Source organism: Gossypium arboreum, chromosome 3 (assembly GCF_025698485.1).
Source record: "Gossypium arboreum isolate Shixiya-1 chromosome 3, ASM2569848v2, whole genome shotgun sequence".
In the NCBI taxonomy this organism is placed as follows: domain Eukaryota; kingdom Viridiplantae; phylum Streptophyta; class Magnoliopsida; order Malvales; family Malvaceae; genus Gossypium; species Gossypium arboreum.
This window is the reverse complement of record NC_069072.1, coordinates 138,344,755-138,363,781: the sequence shown is the minus strand read 5'-3', so window position 1 is coordinate 138,363,781 and position 19,027 is coordinate 138,344,755. Positions and strand designations below refer to the sequence as shown.

Sequence of the window (19,027 nt, the reverse complement as noted above, 5' to 3'; positions counted from 1 at the left end):
TAAAGTTTTGAAAGTTGTCATTGTTGATTCTTAAAGAAATAGGTTTTAAATTGATAGATTTTAAGCTTAGATTGTGAAAAATGATTAGATTGTAAAGTTTAATTGATAGTTTTGAACATAAGGACTAAAGCGAATAATTTTTAAAATTGTTATAAAATTGTGGTATGAATAGAAAGTAGTGGGTCCCTAAGGGATGTAACTGGAATCAGTTTTAAAATTAAAATTCAAAATTGAAAGATATTGTTATTACGATTTTAGGGACTAAATTGAATAAAATATAAATTTTTAGGGTTTCAAAAATGAGATTATATAGGTTCATACATGGCATAATATATAAATGTTTGGTATTGATGAATTGAATGGAATACTGTATAGATCAAGAATTGGATCAAATCAGAGATAATTGAGGAAAAGTCAAAATTGTAGATTAGTCCCTGAAGTTCAACTTGTTTGGTGTTTTGATCTGGTAAGTTCATATGAAACTTACTACTTTATTTTATGTCATGTTGAATTATATTCTGTTTCATTTATGTGTTAGATTGAAGTGAACTAATGAATTTGGCACTAATGACTCGAAATGGACTGAATTGTAAATTCATATTAATATTGGTTATATGTAAACAAAATAAGGTGTAAATGAGATTGTCGTTGATAATGTCATTTATGCGGAAATGATGCCCGAGTGAATTTAGTAAAATGTTAGGATACGTATGGCATGCCATTAGGTTTATATATACAATTAATTAGGGATTTTACATGTTATCATGAGATCTAACATTTGTTGCAGATTCTCGAATTATATGTATTGTAGGTTTAGTCCGGATGGGTAACCTTAACATAATATCAGCTTGTGTGAGCAATCTGGTTATAATGCCAACTTGTATGAGTAACCCTGAAATATTGTCAGCTTGGGTGAGCATTATATTCTCATGTATCCGAGTCTGTTCTACTATAGTTCCATCAGGCGATATTCAATTAATTGGAAAAGGAATTTAAATAATGAATTGAAAATGAAAGGGTATTGATGATACTTGACATATAGGTTCCTATATAATTTTGTTTTAAATGTTGATAGTATTTACGATTAAAAAACATAACTAACGAATTCGATTTGTGGTGATATTGTATGTAGAGATATATCTTAATGTGCCAAGGAAAGTTAAATTGGTTTCCAATTAGAATAATTATGTATGCCTTATTGATCAAGGTATGCTTAAGTTTCCAATGGAACTTACTAAGCATATTATATGCTTACCTTGTTTATTTTTCATTTTCTTTGTAGATTGTCACTTTGCGAAACACGTCAAATCGGATTATCTCGAAACTCACACTATCCTCATTTCGGTGGCTTTTTGGTCACTTTGAGTCTAGTACTGTGGGATGTACTTTTTGTAAATAATATAAACTACTTAAAAGTTGGGTTGTATTTTGTCTTATTTATTCAAAAATAGTTATATTAGTCTCTGTATGTTATATCAAAGAGTAAATTAGTCTTTCGATTAAAAATTCTATCTATTTTTACTATTAAAAATTAGTCTTATACGTCAAACGTCGCACACCATATGTAACTATCTAATTATTTTTTAATCACGCTAGTTTTCAATAGTAAAAATGGATGAAATTTTTAACAGAAAGAACCCAATTTACTCTTTCATCTAACGTACAAGAACTAATTTGTTATTTTTTTTAATAAATGAGGTAAAATGCAATCTAACTCTTAATATAAGAACTTTTATGATACTTTTACCTTTATACAGAAACATTATATCGATACTTTATATTATAAATAACACTAAAACTCTCCATTTATTTCCTCCTGTCGATTTTAAGATAATTTGATTAATTGTTGGTACATTTTTATTAATTTGTGACAGCCTTTGTAATGAATGTATTCATTTTTATATATGTGGAATTGAGTGAAATCGAGTTAAAAATTTTGAATTAATTGAGTAGGTGAGTGTTATTTTATTATTTAAAATTAAATTTTTTAAATAGAGTTGGGTGAAATAAAATTTAAGTTGAGTTGAGTTCAAATATATTTGTTCGAGTTGAATTATTTTTAAAATTTAAAAAAATCAAATTAAAACATTGTTGACAATATGGCCAAATTAAGCATAAATTTGAAAAATATATATTTAAAAATTTCTTTCAAAAACAAATAATAGGCTTTAGTATGACAAACTTGATTTAGTAATTTACTTGTTTAAGGACTCGAATTTATCATTATGAATATTTGATAGATTTTTAGAAAATTGTACATATTATTTTTTTGAATTTTTGAAGTTTTTCTATTTTTTTAAGGCAGACTTGCTCGTTTTGAAATTAACAAAAGATTTGAAGAGGTTTTACACCAATTTAATAATTAATTTTTTATTATATAAATTAAAAATTTAACTCAATTTAAACTAGAACAATTAAATTACTTATTCAAATTTATTTAAAAACCAAATAACTCAATTCCATCCGCTCAAAAAAATTCTCGAATGGAGTAAAATTTTGCTTCAATTATGTTGTGGATTCTCGGGAAAAAAATGCACATATTACATGCAGATGCAGATACAAATTCAGCCCATCCATAGATAAGTCCCCAATCTCTTGTCACTTTCACAATCAAATCCCATACATGCACCCATGCCTAGACCAATATGGCTATCGTGATCTTCATGGAAGATTATCAAATTTACGTTTGTTGTTTTCCTCTCTTGTGGTCCGAACAATTATCAAATTATTATTTTGATTTTTTATTTAATACACTATTTTTATTATATTTTATAAAATAACACACATTATATATATTTATGATAAAAGCAAATCACTACCACACATTATTAACAAGTAATGTAAGTATGAGTTTGGATGGACGGTACAATGCGATGCGGTGCGTTTAACTTACTTTTTGTCTCACATTACAAGATTACTATAATATATAATCTCACCGCTATCGCTATTTTTACAATAACAGCAAATAAATACACCGTCTGTCTAAACCCAGCCTAGGTATAGGGTAAATGTTGGGTTCATTGGCACCATTATATACTTTCAGTGAGTTTATCCAACTTTCCATCCGTATAGGCAATTAAAGTGTGGGAAATTAATGTTACAAAATTGTTAATAATTTTATATTTTGGTCACTTAATTTTAAAACATTATAAAATGGTCATTGAGTTATTTAAAAGTTTTAATTTAAGTCACTTGACTATTAAAATCATTGTTGCGTGGCCTTCTTTATTCACATTGCATGTATCAATCAAAATTTCTTCTTCCCCTTCTCTTTTATAGTTTTTTTGTCATGAAACGACGTTGAATGTTACAAATTACGAACCAAAATTCAAACAGCTTTTTCCTTTAATCTCCTAGACTGATCATTAGAACACTAGAATATGAATATATTCTTCTACTCGTCGATGGACACTAATCTGTTGTATTAATCGTCAAATCCATTGTATTAATCGTCAAATCGTTGCTAGAAACTCGCTAACTGAATTTTTTTGAAAAAAAAAACCCTAATAGACCAGTGATTAAATAAAAACTTTTAAATAGTTCAATAATTATTTTTAACTTTTAAAGTTGAGTAACCAAAAAATAAACTTACTAATAATTTAATGACATTAAGATAATTTACCCTTAAAATATTTAAAAAGCAAAAAGATTTTTTTTTCTAATGGCTCTAATTTTCTGGCACAAATTTCAAGAAAAACAGCTTAGAAGAGTAAGTTCTTGTGTATAAATAGGCTAAGCTCATGAGATTTTAATAAACCAAAAGCATAGCCTTAAAAACACGTAAGAAAATGTCATTGCCAAGGTTCATCGTGATCAAATCCATCAATGCCAACGCGTGCCTTGCCTTCAAACAAGACGATCCCTATGAAGGCTATGCCGAATTCTCAGAATCAATGGTTACGGGCCCAAATGCAAAATTCGAAGTGGAGTCAGCTAAAGGTGGACTGGTTCACATAAGGAACTGTATTAACATGAAATACTTAGAACGAACTGAAGAGGGTTCCATCTCTGGTAAAGCAGATGAGCGGTATTGGATCACTGCAACAGCCGAGAAGAAAGAAGAGGACCAGTCCAGAGAATGGTGCACCTTGTTCCAGCCACTGGAAGAAGACTCGGTGAATAAAACTTACCGGTTCATGCATGTTCAATCAGGCTGCTATTTACGCCTACGCCAAACCTATTCCTCGGATATTACTGCCGGGGTGTTGGCGACCAGCACGAAGATCGATGCTAATGGCAACGATGTATTCAAAGTTATCGATTGGGACACGTTGGTGATTCTACCTCGGTACATTGCGTTCAAAGGAAACAATGACATGTTCTTGCGCCTTGCCGAGATCGATGGTCACCCGTATTTACAGTTTTTAGGAGAGGATATTGGTGAGGCGGCTGTGGCAATGGAGGTTTTCTATACTCCCAATGGCGACATTAGGATCAAACCGGTTTGTTCCGATAAATATTGGAAGCGTAAACCGGATTGGATTTGGGTTGATTCTGATGATACTAAAGGTAACGATAAGGACACGTTGTTTCATCCCTTTAAAGTTGATGGTAAGACAATAGCTCTTCTCAGTTTAGGCAACAACATGTTCTGTAAGCGTTTCACAAGTGAAGGGAGGACGAGCTGTCTCAGTGCACGCATCCCTTCTGTTACCAAAGAGGCTTACCTAAATGTGGTGGAGCCTGTGTTGTCGAGAAAGATCGAAAATCTCCGATACGATACCGAGAACGCTAGGGTGTATGATGAAAAGGTCCAAATTGTGGCCAAAAATTCAGCTAGCAACCATACTAAACAATCCAACACAATGGACGTGAAACTTACCTATACAGACACCACCACTAGTACTTGGAATTCTCATTTTTCACTAGGTCTTGAAGCTAAAGCTAGTTTCGAATTCGGCATCCCGCTGATCGCGGAAGGGAGTGTTGAGGTATCTACTAATGTTGAAACCGGGATTCAATGGGGAGAGACCAAGACAACGACGACCGTCATGGAAGTTAACCATCAAGTTCATGTGCCCCCGATGACTAAGGTGACAGTGTATCTATTGATGACCAGAGGCAAGTGTGATGTTAACTTCATGTTCACTCAAAAAGACACTCTTTTCAATGGGACCGTCGTCAAAACTGATATCGTAGGAAACACTTACGTCGGTTCTAATTACTACAACGTCCAATATGATACCAAAGAAGAACCACTCACCTCTTGAACGCTATTCCTAGTAAGGCCATGAAAATAACAAGCGAGGAGCTTGAAGACTTGTTCAATTAAGCTGAATAAATTTGTGTTTCCTTTTGTCGAAGCACTCTCTGTTTTCTTATTAGTAACTATGTCATGTACTCTTTATTATGGAAAAAATTTAATAATAAAATAAATTGGCATTATTATGTCAAGTATTTATGTAAGTTTGTTTGAGATTTGAGTTTTTGGTTTTATATATATAATACTTAAAATTATTTATAGTCTTTTACCTAACTCTTAAATAAGAGGATAAAGACGTTTCAATACACTCGAACTTAAGTCCTCTTACACTGACAACAATATCGATGTCAACCGAATTAAAACTCAATCAACTTAAAATTTGAGTTTTTAAATTAAATCTTCTTATCACTCGACTGTACATGCCAATTTTGCCAACCCAAACCCAACAAATTACTACCCATTACAAACAAACTAATACCCACTAACCCACTAACCCAATATTACCAGCCCAATACCTAACCCTAAGCCCAAAACAACCCAAGACCCAAATCAGAAAAACACCCAACAACCCTAACCCCTATTCCCACTTGTGCCGAACCTACCCCCACCTGCCTTCTGACACCAGCACTGGCCACCTGCTCCACCGTGCCCATCCCCTGCAAGATGAAAGGAAGCACGCAAACAGCAAATTTAGAAAAAATAGACAGTGAAAACAGGCTATAAAAGCCATGAAACAAAATGTAAAAAGGGTTCTTTTTTTTCCTTTCATTCGGCAGTAAGAAAAAACACAAAAATAAGAAGTAAAACATTCAATTTCAGAGTCAACATAGTGATTCAATCAGCGTTTAAATATAGAAATAGCATCCAGGCAAACAAAAACACCAAGATCGAAGGATTAAAAGCTTAAAAAACCCTAAGGTGATTTTTTTTTTTTTTCTATTTTAAGTTCGATTTTAAGCCTTTTTTTTACTTGTATATATATTAAAACATATAAAAACTAAATAAAAAGTAAAAATAAAGAAAAAGAGGCAACTTTTTACCTTCTCCGGCCACCGTGCACGGTGGTCGGCGCCGGCGCCGGCGAGCCTTCGGTGACCGAACGGTGGCCGGCTTCCCCCACCGGAAATCGCCCCATGCTCCCCCTCTCCTTTTTTTTTTCCTTTCCCCTCTTAAAGTGATTTTTTTTCAGGATTTTAGGCTATTTATAGCCTACCAAAATGGCACCGTTTTGGTGCCCAAATTAAGCCAAAAACGGCACCGTTTTGGACCCCGGTCAGGTTGACCCGACCCGCTCCGAACAGGATCCGCGAGTTTTTTAAGGGAGGGGTTATTTGCGCGTTTAACCCCTCTGCTTTTTAAACGTTTTGCAATTAAGTCTTGCGTTACTTCTAATTTGGCCCTGAAATTTTGCACGGTTTTCAATTCAGTCCAGTTCAAAACGGTACGTTTTAGAGGCGCAGATTTATTGCGCTTTTGAACCCTCCAAGTTACGCGCATGTTATAATTTCGTCCTTTTCTTTAGTTTTTATTTCAAATTGGCCCCAAAATTTAATTTTTAATTCAATTTCATCCTTTTTTTTACCTTTTTTTGTTACTCTACTTTAATTTATTATTATTATTATTATTATTATTATTATTATTATTATTATTATTATTATTATTATTATTATTATTATTATTATTACTTCTAATGTGCCCATATTATGTATTGTACTATGTATATATATATATATATATATATATATTTATATGTTACGTACTTTTAATATTATATTTATATATATTATTATGTATATTTTTAATATGTATGTATTTGTGAAGTATTATCAATAGTTTTTATTATTATTAGTTTCAAAATGTATATATTGTGTTTATATTTTAATACTACGCTATTATGTTTTTGTATTATGTATGTATATTTTAAATATTATATATGGAGTATTTCTAATGTTATTTATATATACGTACGTATTTTTATCGCATAAATATTTTTATTTATCACTTCTAATGTATATATATATCGCATATGTTTTATATCGTATATTTCCCTTATTTATTTTTTATTAGTTATATGTTTTTTATTATTTCATGTACATATCTTTATATCATCTTTATTATTATTAATCTTAATACATGTTTTTATATGTATATATTATGTATATTTTAATATTATATTATATGTACGTACTCATATTATAGTGTTTTTAGTTACATATTTTTGTACTATATTATTTTATTAGTTTTGCTATTATTAGTATTAGTTTTAGTTTTAATAAATATTCTAATATGTATATATATATACTTTAGTATCATAATTATATACTTTTATACGGTCTTATGTACATATATTTACACGCATATTTTCTTTTATATACATTTTAATATCATATATGTATATGCTTTTTACTATATTAGTTAGTCTTTTTCCTATTCTATATATATATATGTCAAATACTATGTATAGTATATTTATGACTCTATTACTATATATATAGTATATTTATGACTCTATTACTATATATATTCTATGTACACACTTTTAATATTATTATTATGTATATATATTCGTTGTTTTTATTTCATGTTTAATATTATCATTATTTACGTTTAATATCGCATGCATGATTATTGTTTTTAATATTAGTATCATATTTATTATTTGTTTTAATATATACCTGGCACTTTTATTTATTTCTATTTCATATCAATTTGCTTTGCATTATTTCGAAAATCTTATTCCTGTTTTCCGATTAATTTCAATGCATAAGGCAACATATCGGTTTAACACCAAGTCGTCAATTTCATCGCTATGTTGGGTAAACATCAATCGGCTCGTGTTAAAACGGTATATCCTTCTAAAAAAAAATCAAAAAGATTGAAAATTCTTGTCTTTTCAAACGGATCACGATTAAATCTTATATTGAACTCGTATTTTTGAAAATCAAGACAACACATGTTTATAAGATACCAATTTTGGGCGTCGCGAGGGTGCTAATACCTTCCTCGCGCGTAACCGACTCCCGAACCCTAATTTTTCTCTGGATTTTAACGTAGACCAAAACTCAGCCTTTTATTTGTTTTAATAAGAGATCTAATAGGTGTCCGATCACACCTAGGAAAAAGGATCGGTGGCGACTCCCTGTTTATTTCAAAAATCAAACGTCAAATTTTAAACTTTTTTCAATAAATCGACACAATTAGCGACCAAGTTAAGCAAAATTTTTTACGTCGCTACATCGACTATTTTAGATTAAAAAAATAAACGAAATGTATTACAATAATATTAAATGATAAAAGGGAAAGAACAGAATATCCACATTTGTCAAGTAGACATTGTTGTCATCTCCATATTCTGGCAAACAAGATATTATTAAAGTCATATCCATATTGGTAGATGAATGCGACAACTAGACATTAAAAGTTGCACCCATATGGGTCCATCAATTAGCACATTTTATGAATATGAACGACCCTGAATGTTGCAATCTCCAAATCATGATCTTAACAAATGGCATCAAATTGTAAATTTTATGTTAGTGTATTAAACTATAAATATTTTAATACAATTTTTTTTATCTTTAGCCCCAAATTTTTTAATTTTATTGTTGAATTCGCCTTGCATATACATGTTTATCTGAATACAAATGTACATATATATTTGTAATTTGTATTTAGTGAGATTTGAACCCATGTATTAATATATATAGGAATTGAATGCTAGATCAAATGGTACCCCAGTTCCCGTTCAACTCCTATATAGATTATAGCAGGGAGATCTTGTCAAATGCAAATTGTGATTTTACTATGGGTGCAAACACTCCCACTTCATGAACTTGAAGAGGCTCAATCTAAAAGTAGGAGACAAATTCTAAAAACAAAATTGAGTATAGACATCTCAAATCCAATATCGTTATTGAAAGAATCTGTTGTTCCTCAACGGATGACACTTTGAAGGCTTCTATTAAAGCTGCAAAATTTCTCATATATTGTGATATGGTGATTTAGTAGCAGGTGGCCTTGCACAATTGAGCTTAGGCGAAGACTATAGTAACTATCGGGTGGAAGGTGTTCTCCTTTCTGTGGCTCTACAAGTGGATGAATTTGACATAATGTATACAAGTAAAGGGTTAAATTATTGAATTTTTTTTTAAAATTAAGATCAAATTAACAGAATACATAAACATTTAATGATTAAATTTGCTATTGTGCCATTAAAAAAAGACCCATCAGTATTCCATTAATGATTTAATGAAAGAGTGACCAAAAATTCCAATGTTGATAATATTGGTAACGAAGTGGAAAATTTTCAAAGTTAAGTAATCAAAACAAAAACACGCTAATATCTAAATTACCATCGATTCAATTTACCCTAAATATTACTACTAACACAAAAAGAAATCAAAATTATAATAAAAAATAAAGAAAATTTACTATAATATCTCTCATACCCCCGAAGTCTTCAACATTCAAAGCACCATTTTCCTTTAGTTTCTGTTCTTTTTTATTTTACATGAGAAAATTTTATAAATTCAACATATCATCATTCACTCAATTTTAAAAAAATACCCAAATTGAACAACAAATCACACAAATTAATCTATTAAATGGCTTTCTTCCCATCTTAGCAGGCATAGAAACAGTAGAATCCACACTCAAATTCCCCAACGATTGCAATGTTTGATGCTTATCTAACCCCCTTTGTGACCTTGAATCCTTGCCCGAAAACAATGACGACCCTTTACTCCATTTGAACGATCCGACCATCCCTTGCGTTAACGGGAATGAAAGTCGCCTCTTCGATTCGTTCTCGGGTGTCCCCATGAACCTCTCTTTCATGTTTCCAAGAAAAAAAAGAGAAAGTATTATGTTATTGGTGGGATGAAAAAATAATTAAGCACTAAAAGTACTTTTGGAGAGGAAAACCTAAAAATTTTATCTTTTCTTTTTCTGAACACTTTTAAAAAGTCAAAAATTTCAGCTAAAAGCAGTTTGTTTAGCACAACTTTTATTTTAAAAATACTTTTAGAGTCAGAAGTATTTTTTTAAGCACTACTAAACAAGGCATTAGTAATTTACTTGTTTAAGGACTCGAATTTATCATTCTGAACATTTTGTAGATTTTTTAGAAAATTGTGTATATTATATTTTTTTTGAATTTTTAAAGTTTTTCTATTTTTTTAAGGGACGACTTGTTCGTTTACTAAATTAATAAAGAATTGAAGGGATTTTTAAACCAATTTAATAATCAATTTTTATTAAATAAATTAAAATTTTAACTTGATTTAAACTCGAACAATTAAATTATTTATTAAAATTTATTTAAAACCAAATAACTCAATTCCATCTACTAAAAAAATTTTCGAATTGAGTAAAATTTTGCTTCAATTATGATGTGGATTCCCGGGAAAAAAATGCACATATTACATGCAGATGCAGATACAAATTCAGCCCATCCATAGATAAATATTGAGGCCATGATTTAGAGATAAGTCCCCAATCTCTTGTCACTTTCACAATCAAATCCCATACATGCACCCATGCCTGGACCAATATGGCTATCGTGATCTTCATGGAAGATTATCAAATTTACGTTTGTTGTTTTCCTCTCTTGTGGTCCAAACAATTATTGAATTATTATTTTGATTTTTTATTTAATACACTATTTTTATTAAATTTTATAAAATAACTCACATTATATATATTTATGATAAAAGCAAATCACTACCACACATTATTAACAAGTAATGTAAGTATGAGTTTGGATGGACGGTGCAATGCGATGCGATGCATTTAACTTACTTTTATCTTACATTACAAGATCACTATAATATCTAATCTCACTGCTATCGTTGTTTTTACACTAACAACAAATAAATACACCGTTTGTCGAACCTAGCATAAGTATGGGGTAAATGTTGGGTTCATTGCCACCGTTATATACTTTCAGTTAGTTTATCCAACTTTCCATCCGTATAAGCAATTAAAGCGTGGGAAAATTATATTTAATGTTACTAAATTGTTAATAATTTGATATTTTGGTCACTTAAGTTTAAAAAAAATAAAATGGTCACTGAGTTATTCGAAAGTTTTAATATAAGTCACTTTGACCGTTAAAATTATTGTTGTGTGGCCTTCTTTATTCACATTGCATTATCGATCGAAAGTTCTTCTTCTCCTTCTCTTTTATAGTTTTTTTTCATGAAACGACTTTGAATGTCACAAATTTACGAACCAAAATCCAAACAGCTTTCTTCTTTAATCTCCTACACTGATCATTAGACATTAGAATCTGAATATGTTCTTCTACTCGTTGATGGGCACTAATCTATTGTATTAATCGTCAAATCCATTGTATTAATCGTCAAATCGTTGCTAGAAACTCGCTAACTGGATTTTTTTGAAAAAAAAACCCTAATAGACCAATGATTAAATAAAAACTTTTAAATAGTTCAATAATTATTTTGTAACTTTTTAAAGTTGAGTAACCAAAAAATAAACTTACTAATAATTTAATGACATTAAGATAATTTACCCTTAAAATATTTAAAAAGCAAAAAGATTTTTTTTTTTCTAATGGCTCTAATTTTCTGGCACAAATTTCAAGAAAAACAGCTTAGAAGAGTAAGTTCTTGTGTATAAATAGGCTAAGCTCATGAGATTTTAATAAACCATAAGCATAGCCTTAAAAACACGTAAGAAAATGTCATTGCCAAGGTTCATCGTGATCAAATCCATCAATGCCAACGCGTGCCTTGCCTTCAAACAAGACGATCCCTATGAAGGCTATGCCGAATTCTCAGAATCAATGGTTACGGGCCCAAATGCAAAATTCGAAGTGGAGTCAGCTAAAGGTGGACTGGTTCACATAAGGAACTGTATTAACATGAAATACTTAGAACGAACCGAAGAGGGTTCCATCTCTGGTAAAGCAGATGAGCGGTATTGGATCACTGCAACAGCCGAGAAGAAAGAAGAGGACCAATCCAGAGAATGGTGCACCTTGTTCCAGCCACTGGAAGAAGACTCGGTGAATAAAACTTACCGGTTCATGCATGTTCAATCAAGCTGCTATTTACGCCTACGCCAAACCTATTCCTCGGATATTACTGCCGGGGTGTTGGCGACCAGCACGAAGATCGATGCTAATGGCAACGATGTATTCAAAGTTATCGATTGGGACACGTTGGTGATTCTACCTCGGTACATTGCGTTCAAAGGAAACAATGACATGTTCTTGCGTCTTGCCGAGATCGATGGTCACCCGTATTTACAGTTTTTAGGAGAGGATATTGGTGAGGCGGCTGTGGCAATGGAGGTTTTCTATACTCCCAATGGTGACATTAGGATCAAACCGGTTTGTTCCGATAAATATTGAAGCGTAAACCGGATTGGATTTGGGTTGATTCTGATGACACTAAAGGTAACGATAAGGACACGTTGTTTCATCCCTTTAAAGTTGATGGTAAGACAATAGCTCTTCTCAGTTTAGGCAACAACATGTTCTGTAAGCGTTTCACAGGTGAAGGGAGGACGAGCTGTCTTAGTGCACGCATCCCTTCTGTTACCAAAGAGGCTTACCTAAATGTGGTGGAGCCTGTGTTGTCGAGAAAGATCGAAAATCTCCGATACGATACCGAGAACGCTAGGGTGTATGATGAAAAGGTCCAAATTGTGGCCAAAAATTCAGCTAGCAACCATACTAAACAATCCAACACAATGGACGTGAAACTTACCTATACAGACACCACCACTAGTACTTGGAATTCTCATTTTTCACTAGGTCTTGAAGCTAAAGCTAGTTTCGATTCGGCATCCCGCTGATCGCGGAAGGGAGTGTTGAGGTATCTACTAATGTTGAAACCGGGATTCAATGGGGAGAGACCAAGACAACGACGACCGTCATGGAAGTTAACCATCAAGTTCATGTGCCCCCGATGACTAAGGTGACAGTGTATCTATTGATGACCAGAGGCAAGTGTGATGTTAACTTCATGTTCACTCAAAAAGACACTCTTTTCAATGGGACCGTCGTCAAAACTGATATCGTAGGAAACACTTACGTCGGTTCTAATTACTACAACGTCCAATATGATACCAAAGAAGAACCACTCACCTCTTGAACGCTATTCCTACCTAGTAAGGCCATGAAAATAACAAGCGAGGAGCTTGAAGACTTGTTCAATTAAGCTAAATAAATATGTGTTTCCTTTTGTCGAAGCACTCTCTTTTTTCTTATTAGTAACTATGTCATGTACTCTTTATTATGGAAAAAAATTAATAATAAAATAAATTGGCATTATTATGTCAAGTATTTATGTGAGTTTGTTTGAGATTTGAGTTTTATATATATATATAATACTTAAAAATTACTTATAGTCTTTTTCCCAACTCTTAAATAAGAGGATAAGACCATTTCAGCATACTTAAACCCAAATCCTTTTATACTGACAACAATATCGATGTCAATTTAAAATTTGAGTTTTTAGATTAAATCTTCTTTATCACTCGACTATTTTAGATTAAAAAATAAATGAAATGTATTGCAATAATATTAAATGATAAAAGGGAAAGAACAAAATATCCACATTTGTCAAGTAGACATTATTGTCATCTCCATATTTTGGCGAACAAGATATTAAAGTCATATTCATATTGGTAGATGAATGCAACAACTAGACATTAAAGTTGCACCCATATGGGTCCATGAATAGCACATTTTATGAATATGAACAACCCTGAATGTTGCAATCTCCAAATCATGATCTTAATAAATGGGATCAAATTGTAAAATTTTATGTTAGTGTATTAAACTATAAATATTTTAATACAATTTTTTTTATCTTTAGCCCCAAATTTTTTATTTTATTGCTGATTCGCTTTTGCATACAAATGTATATATATATGTTTATCTGAAAATAAATGTACATATATATTTGTAATTTGTATGTAGTGAGATTTGAACCCATGTATTAATATATATATATAGGAGTTGAATGCTAGATCAAATGGTACCCAAGTTCCCCGTTCAACTCCTATATAGATTATAGCAGGGAGATCTTGTCAAATGCAAATTGTGATTTTACTATGGGCCAGACACTCCCACTTCATGAACTTGAAGAGGCTCAATCTAAAAGTAGGAGACAAATTCTAAAAACGAAATTGAGTATAGACATCTCGAATCCAATACTGTTATTGAAAGAATCTGTTGTTCCTCAACGGATGACACTTTGAAGGCTTTTATTAGAGCTACAAAATTTCTCATATATTGTGATATGGTGATTTAGTAGCTCGTGGCCTTGCACAAATGAGCTTGAACGAAGACTATAGTAATTATCAGGTAGAAGATGTTCCCCTTTCTGTGGCTCCACAAGTGGATGAACTTGACATGATGTATAAAAATTAAGGGTTAAATTTATTGAATTTTTTAAAATTAAGATCAAATTAACAGAATACAAAAACATTTAATGATTAAATTTGCTATTGTGCCATTAAAAAAAGACCCATCAGTATTCCATTAATGATTTAATGGAAGAGTGACCAAAAATTTCAATGTTGATAAAATTGGTAACGAAGTTGAAAATTTTTAAAGTTAAGTTATTAAAACAAAAACACGCTAATATCTAAATTACCATCGATGCAATTTACCCTAAATATTACTACTAACAAAAAAAATCAAAATTATAATAAAAAATAAAGAAAATTTACTATAATATCTCTCCATACCCCCAAAGTCTTCAACATTCAAAGCACCATTTTCCTTTAGTTTCTGTTCTTTTTTATTTTACATGAGAAAATTTTATAAATTCAACATATCATCATTCACTCAATTTTAAAAAAATACCCAAATTGAACATCAAATCACACAAATCTATTAAATGGCTTTCTTCCCATCGTAGCAGGCATAGAAACAGTAGAATCCACACTCAAATTCCCCAACGATTGCAAAGTTTGATGCTTATCTAACCCCCTTTGTGACCTTGAATCCTTGCCCGAAAACAACGACGACCCTTTACTCCATTTGAACGATCCGACTATCCCTTGCGTTAACGGGAATGAAAGTCGCCTCTTCGATTCGTTCCCGGGTGTCCCCATGAACCTCTCTTTCATGTTGCCATTGGCTCTCGCTTTGGCTTTAGCTGACACTGTTGGTGTCATGTAGTTTGGGACCGAAAACGGTGGGCAACTCGTGAGGCTGTCGTCGTCTTTGAGTGGTAAGTTTGATGGTGAATTGATTATGGTAGGTCGGGGTCGTGAATGCTTTGAGTTTAATAACCCTGAGTTGGTTGCTTGCAGCACAAGTTTACTTGGAGGTGTTGGTGTTTGCATTGGCCTTGTGGTGGGGAGAATGGTGGACCTTGTCGATTTCGGTGTAGGGATGTCAATGATGTTATCGAATGTGAACTGACTGGATTGTGGCCTCGGACTAGGCTTTAATTCGGAGTTTGGCCTTGGTGTAAATTGGAAGGTCTTTGTGGCTTGGTTTTCGGGTAAATCGGTTGGTGCTAATCGACGTTCTAACCAGTTCCACCACCATGGGAATACACCGGACCGAATGTTGGGTACACCTGTGTGAGGTGATTTCATTGCATCTTTCCATAGCTGCAAATGAACATGTAAAATATACGAACTTTACAACATTCCCGAATCCAGGTCGAACTTAAAACTGGACCAGACTAGTGAAAATAGAGTACCTGGTGAGAATATGCATACGCCATGGCCCTTTCTCTTTTGATGACTGCCTCCACCTTTCTCTGCATTCTTGCCTCGATTTCTTCCTTTGTCTGCAAGCTATCATCCCAGTTTTCATTCCCTGTCTCGGACTAATCCGACATCCAACTTAAGTTACTCGTTGTAATACCGATATATTGAGCAAATATGTACAAAACAAACCGAATATACGATCTCATAGGAAGAGGGCAACCAAGGCCGATCACAGTCAGTTTTACAGTTCATTTCACTTTCTTAACACAAATAAATACCTGTATAAAAGCTTTCAGTGACACGAACGGTTGGATTTCAGGGCCATCTCGATATTTAACAAGCTTTAACTTACTTAAAACAAAACAACACTAAATGCATGCAATCATACACAAAAACTTAATACCTGGCCAAAGGTCAATTTGCCGATGTCGGCCTCCTTGTCGTTCTTAAACTGAGCTTGACGTCGTGCTTGATTTTCTAACATTTGGATCCGGCGTGACTGAATCTGAGACTGAACTCGAACCAAAAGCTGCATATATTTCATGGCCGTAATAGTTTGACGTTTCACATTGTGACCTCTCACAACTCCTTGAAGCCTTACGAGGCCTTTCAAAGCTCTAAAACTTCTCCTTGCCTGTATTACAAGTTTCTAGATAATCAAGTTCAGATATCAAACATCGGTAAAAAACATATCAACGGAAGGGGAAAGTGACTACATATGCACCAGACTTGCATAACAAGTAACTTCGCACATCGGCATTCATTGTAAAGTCCTTAAAAACGAGATATCTTTAACAGAAACTGCCGAATTTTTAGCATTGTTTGCAATGTCAGAGCAGTTGTCTCCGTGAATCCGGACTCGGAAATTTTAGTTATTAATAAGAATAAAGGACCTTACCATGTAACCCCGATAGGCTGCTTGAATCTTTGTAGCTGAAGCATGATGGTTCCTTAACGTTGGTTCCAGTCTAGGACGAACAAGCCTAGGAGGTCCTGCTCTCGGCGAAGCAGCTCTTGGAGGTGGAGGCAGAAACGGAGAAGCAGCTCTAGGTGAATTGGCTCGTGGAGAAGAAGCAGTCTTCGGAGAAGCAGCCCTTGGTGAGGCAATCCTTTGAGAACGAACACGAGGAGACGCAGCCCTAGGAAGCATGAAAGGTGGTGTTCTAAGTTGATCCGGTGGTGTTGAAGGCCGGAACGATAGTTTCCGATCTCTTTCAGCCTCCCCGAGAATTTTCTCGATACTACTCGGTTCCCTAAACAGGGGAATGAAGGAATTAGCTTCTCCATGCTTGTAATTTGCTTGACCTTTCTTCTTCCTTTCTTTACCGCCCTTTTTGTCCGATTCCTAAAACGATTCATCGAAACAAAACAAACCGTAAATATTCCGATTTTACGACATACATGCTGCACAACAATCTATTAGGACATAAATCTTAATAGGTCACATACATAACAAAACCGACTTCAACCTTAAAAACATCGAAATACCGACTTACAATATCTAGCTTCCCCTTCGAATTCGATACGAAAACTCTTTTGATTGCAGAAAACCAACTTCTTTTCTTTCCCATACTGCCAGCATTACTGAAACCGAAGAACGAAAACTCTGCAGGGCCAAATTCAATGCACCCGAAATATATCGATACCGTCGATCTGTATACACACAAGACACAATCATAAACCTTTTAAGACAAAGAATTCAAGTTCTCAACCATGAAACATGATGGAAATGCAGGTAAGAACGACCCGAACCCAAAAAAAGAGAGATGTACCTTACAAAAAGAACCCACTCTTCTTTTCTAGCCTCCCTCACCTTTCTTACACAACATACTTAATGTTCTAAATAAATTTTGTTACAAGTTCCTAGCCTGTTTTTCATTTTCTACTTTTGAAGGGCTTCGAAAAAATTTTTATACCAACTTTATTTTCTTTCACTTTGGCCCCCAACTTTCAGCTTTTGATGGATTTATTAATAATTATAGCATTAAAATTGAAAGGGGAAATGATTAAAGGGGGTTGGGTTAGTGTTTGATGAAATGATGAGGATGATTATAATAATAATAATTAATATAATGAAATAGAGTAAAAAAGAGAGAATAAAAGGAGGTGGTTGGCCAATTTCTCACTCAATGTATTGTTCAACTACTTTTAGAAGGGCTTTACTTCATTTGGAAGACTATCTTGTAGTTGATAGCAACTATAACCGTTAAGTTTGGTACTCTTTCCCTCTTCTTTATTATTATTATTATTATTATTATTATTATTATTATTGTGGATTTTTCTTATGATAATTATTATGGAATATTGGATGGATACTAATTTTTATGGGTTTTTTCTTATAAAAAATAGGTTGGAATATTTCATAAGTCCTTGTACTCTTTAAAATTTTAAAATTTAGTCATTGTATTTTTATTTTTAAGAATTTAGTCCCCTTATGTTTCCTATTTCAAAATTCAGGTCCAATTATTAACATTGTTAATTCTTTTTCTTTTTTTGGTTAAATTTGTTGGTTTGCCATTTTGAAATTTAAAAAAATACTCCCTTGGTAGCAATGTTAACTAGGAGCAAAGCTAGAAATTTTGTTTAGGGGGCTGAGATAAGATTATAAAATTTAGGAGGATCAAAGCTAAAAAAGTTGTACTAAAAAAGTTTAAATTGAATCCTTAATTTTTTTGAAAGGACTAAAATTATAATTTTTTTTCATTTAATCAAAGAGATTAAAATCAAATCTTTTAATTTGGGAGGGCCTAAAAAGCAATTTGACCATTTAGCCAATGGGTCAAGGCACTTACATGCCCACCTTGGATACAACCCTGTATGTGACTACAAAAATAAAATTGTAATGAATCTGAATTTAATAAAATAGTATTATTAACCGTTGAATCTAAATTTTAAAATCTAAAAAATAAAATAACTAAGTTCTAAATTTTTGAAGAGTATAGAAACTTATGACATATTTTAACTTTATATTAATTAATTGTGTTACTATTATTAATTATTATATTTTTAATAGTTAAATAATTATTCATACATAAATTCTTTTTAACTATATTGAGGGAAGGTCGATTCCTTCTAAAAAAATTTTCAAAGTGTCGTCCATCGAAAGTCGATGGACTCCTCAAC

The 19,027-nt window shown here is 32.6% G+C and overlaps 3 protein-coding genes across 3 annotated transcripts; 2 read left to right on the top strand and 1 right to left on the bottom strand.

The window, feature by feature from the left end:
• Positions 1-3,788: 3,788 nt before the first annotated feature.
• LOC108475098 (uncharacterized) lies at positions 3,789-5,210 on the top strand. The gene has a single exon (XM_017777095.1). The coding sequence runs from the start codon at positions 3,789-3,791 to the stop codon at positions 5,208-5,210; it is 1,422 nt and encodes a 473-aa protein (XP_017632584.1).
• A 6,693-nt stretch (positions 5,211-11,903) lies between these two features.
• On the top strand, positions 11,904-13,024 carry LOC108475096 (uncharacterized). The gene is made up of 2 exons (XM_017777094.2): positions 11,904-12,518; positions 12,581-13,024. The coding sequence occupies exons 1-2, from the start codon at positions 11,904-11,906 to the stop codon at positions 13,022-13,024; spliced, it is 1,059 nt and encodes a 352-aa protein (XP_017632583.2).
• A 1,857-nt stretch (positions 13,025-14,881) lies between these two features.
• LOC108474710 (protein IQ-DOMAIN 14-like) lies at positions 14,882-17,961 on the bottom strand. The gene is made up of 6 exons (XM_017776710.2): positions 17,677-17,961; positions 17,401-17,557; positions 16,803-17,249; positions 16,308-16,538; positions 15,895-16,023; positions 14,882-15,802 (listed from the first exon to the last, which is right to left on the bottom strand). Exons 2-6 carry the CDS (start codon positions 17,473-17,475, stop codon positions 15,062-15,064), a joined length of 1,623 nt encoding a protein of 540 aa, XP_017632199.1. The 5' UTR covers positions 17,476-17,557; positions 17,677-17,961; the 3' UTR covers positions 14,882-15,061.
• Between the last annotated feature and the right edge of the window lie 1,066 nt (positions 17,962-19,027).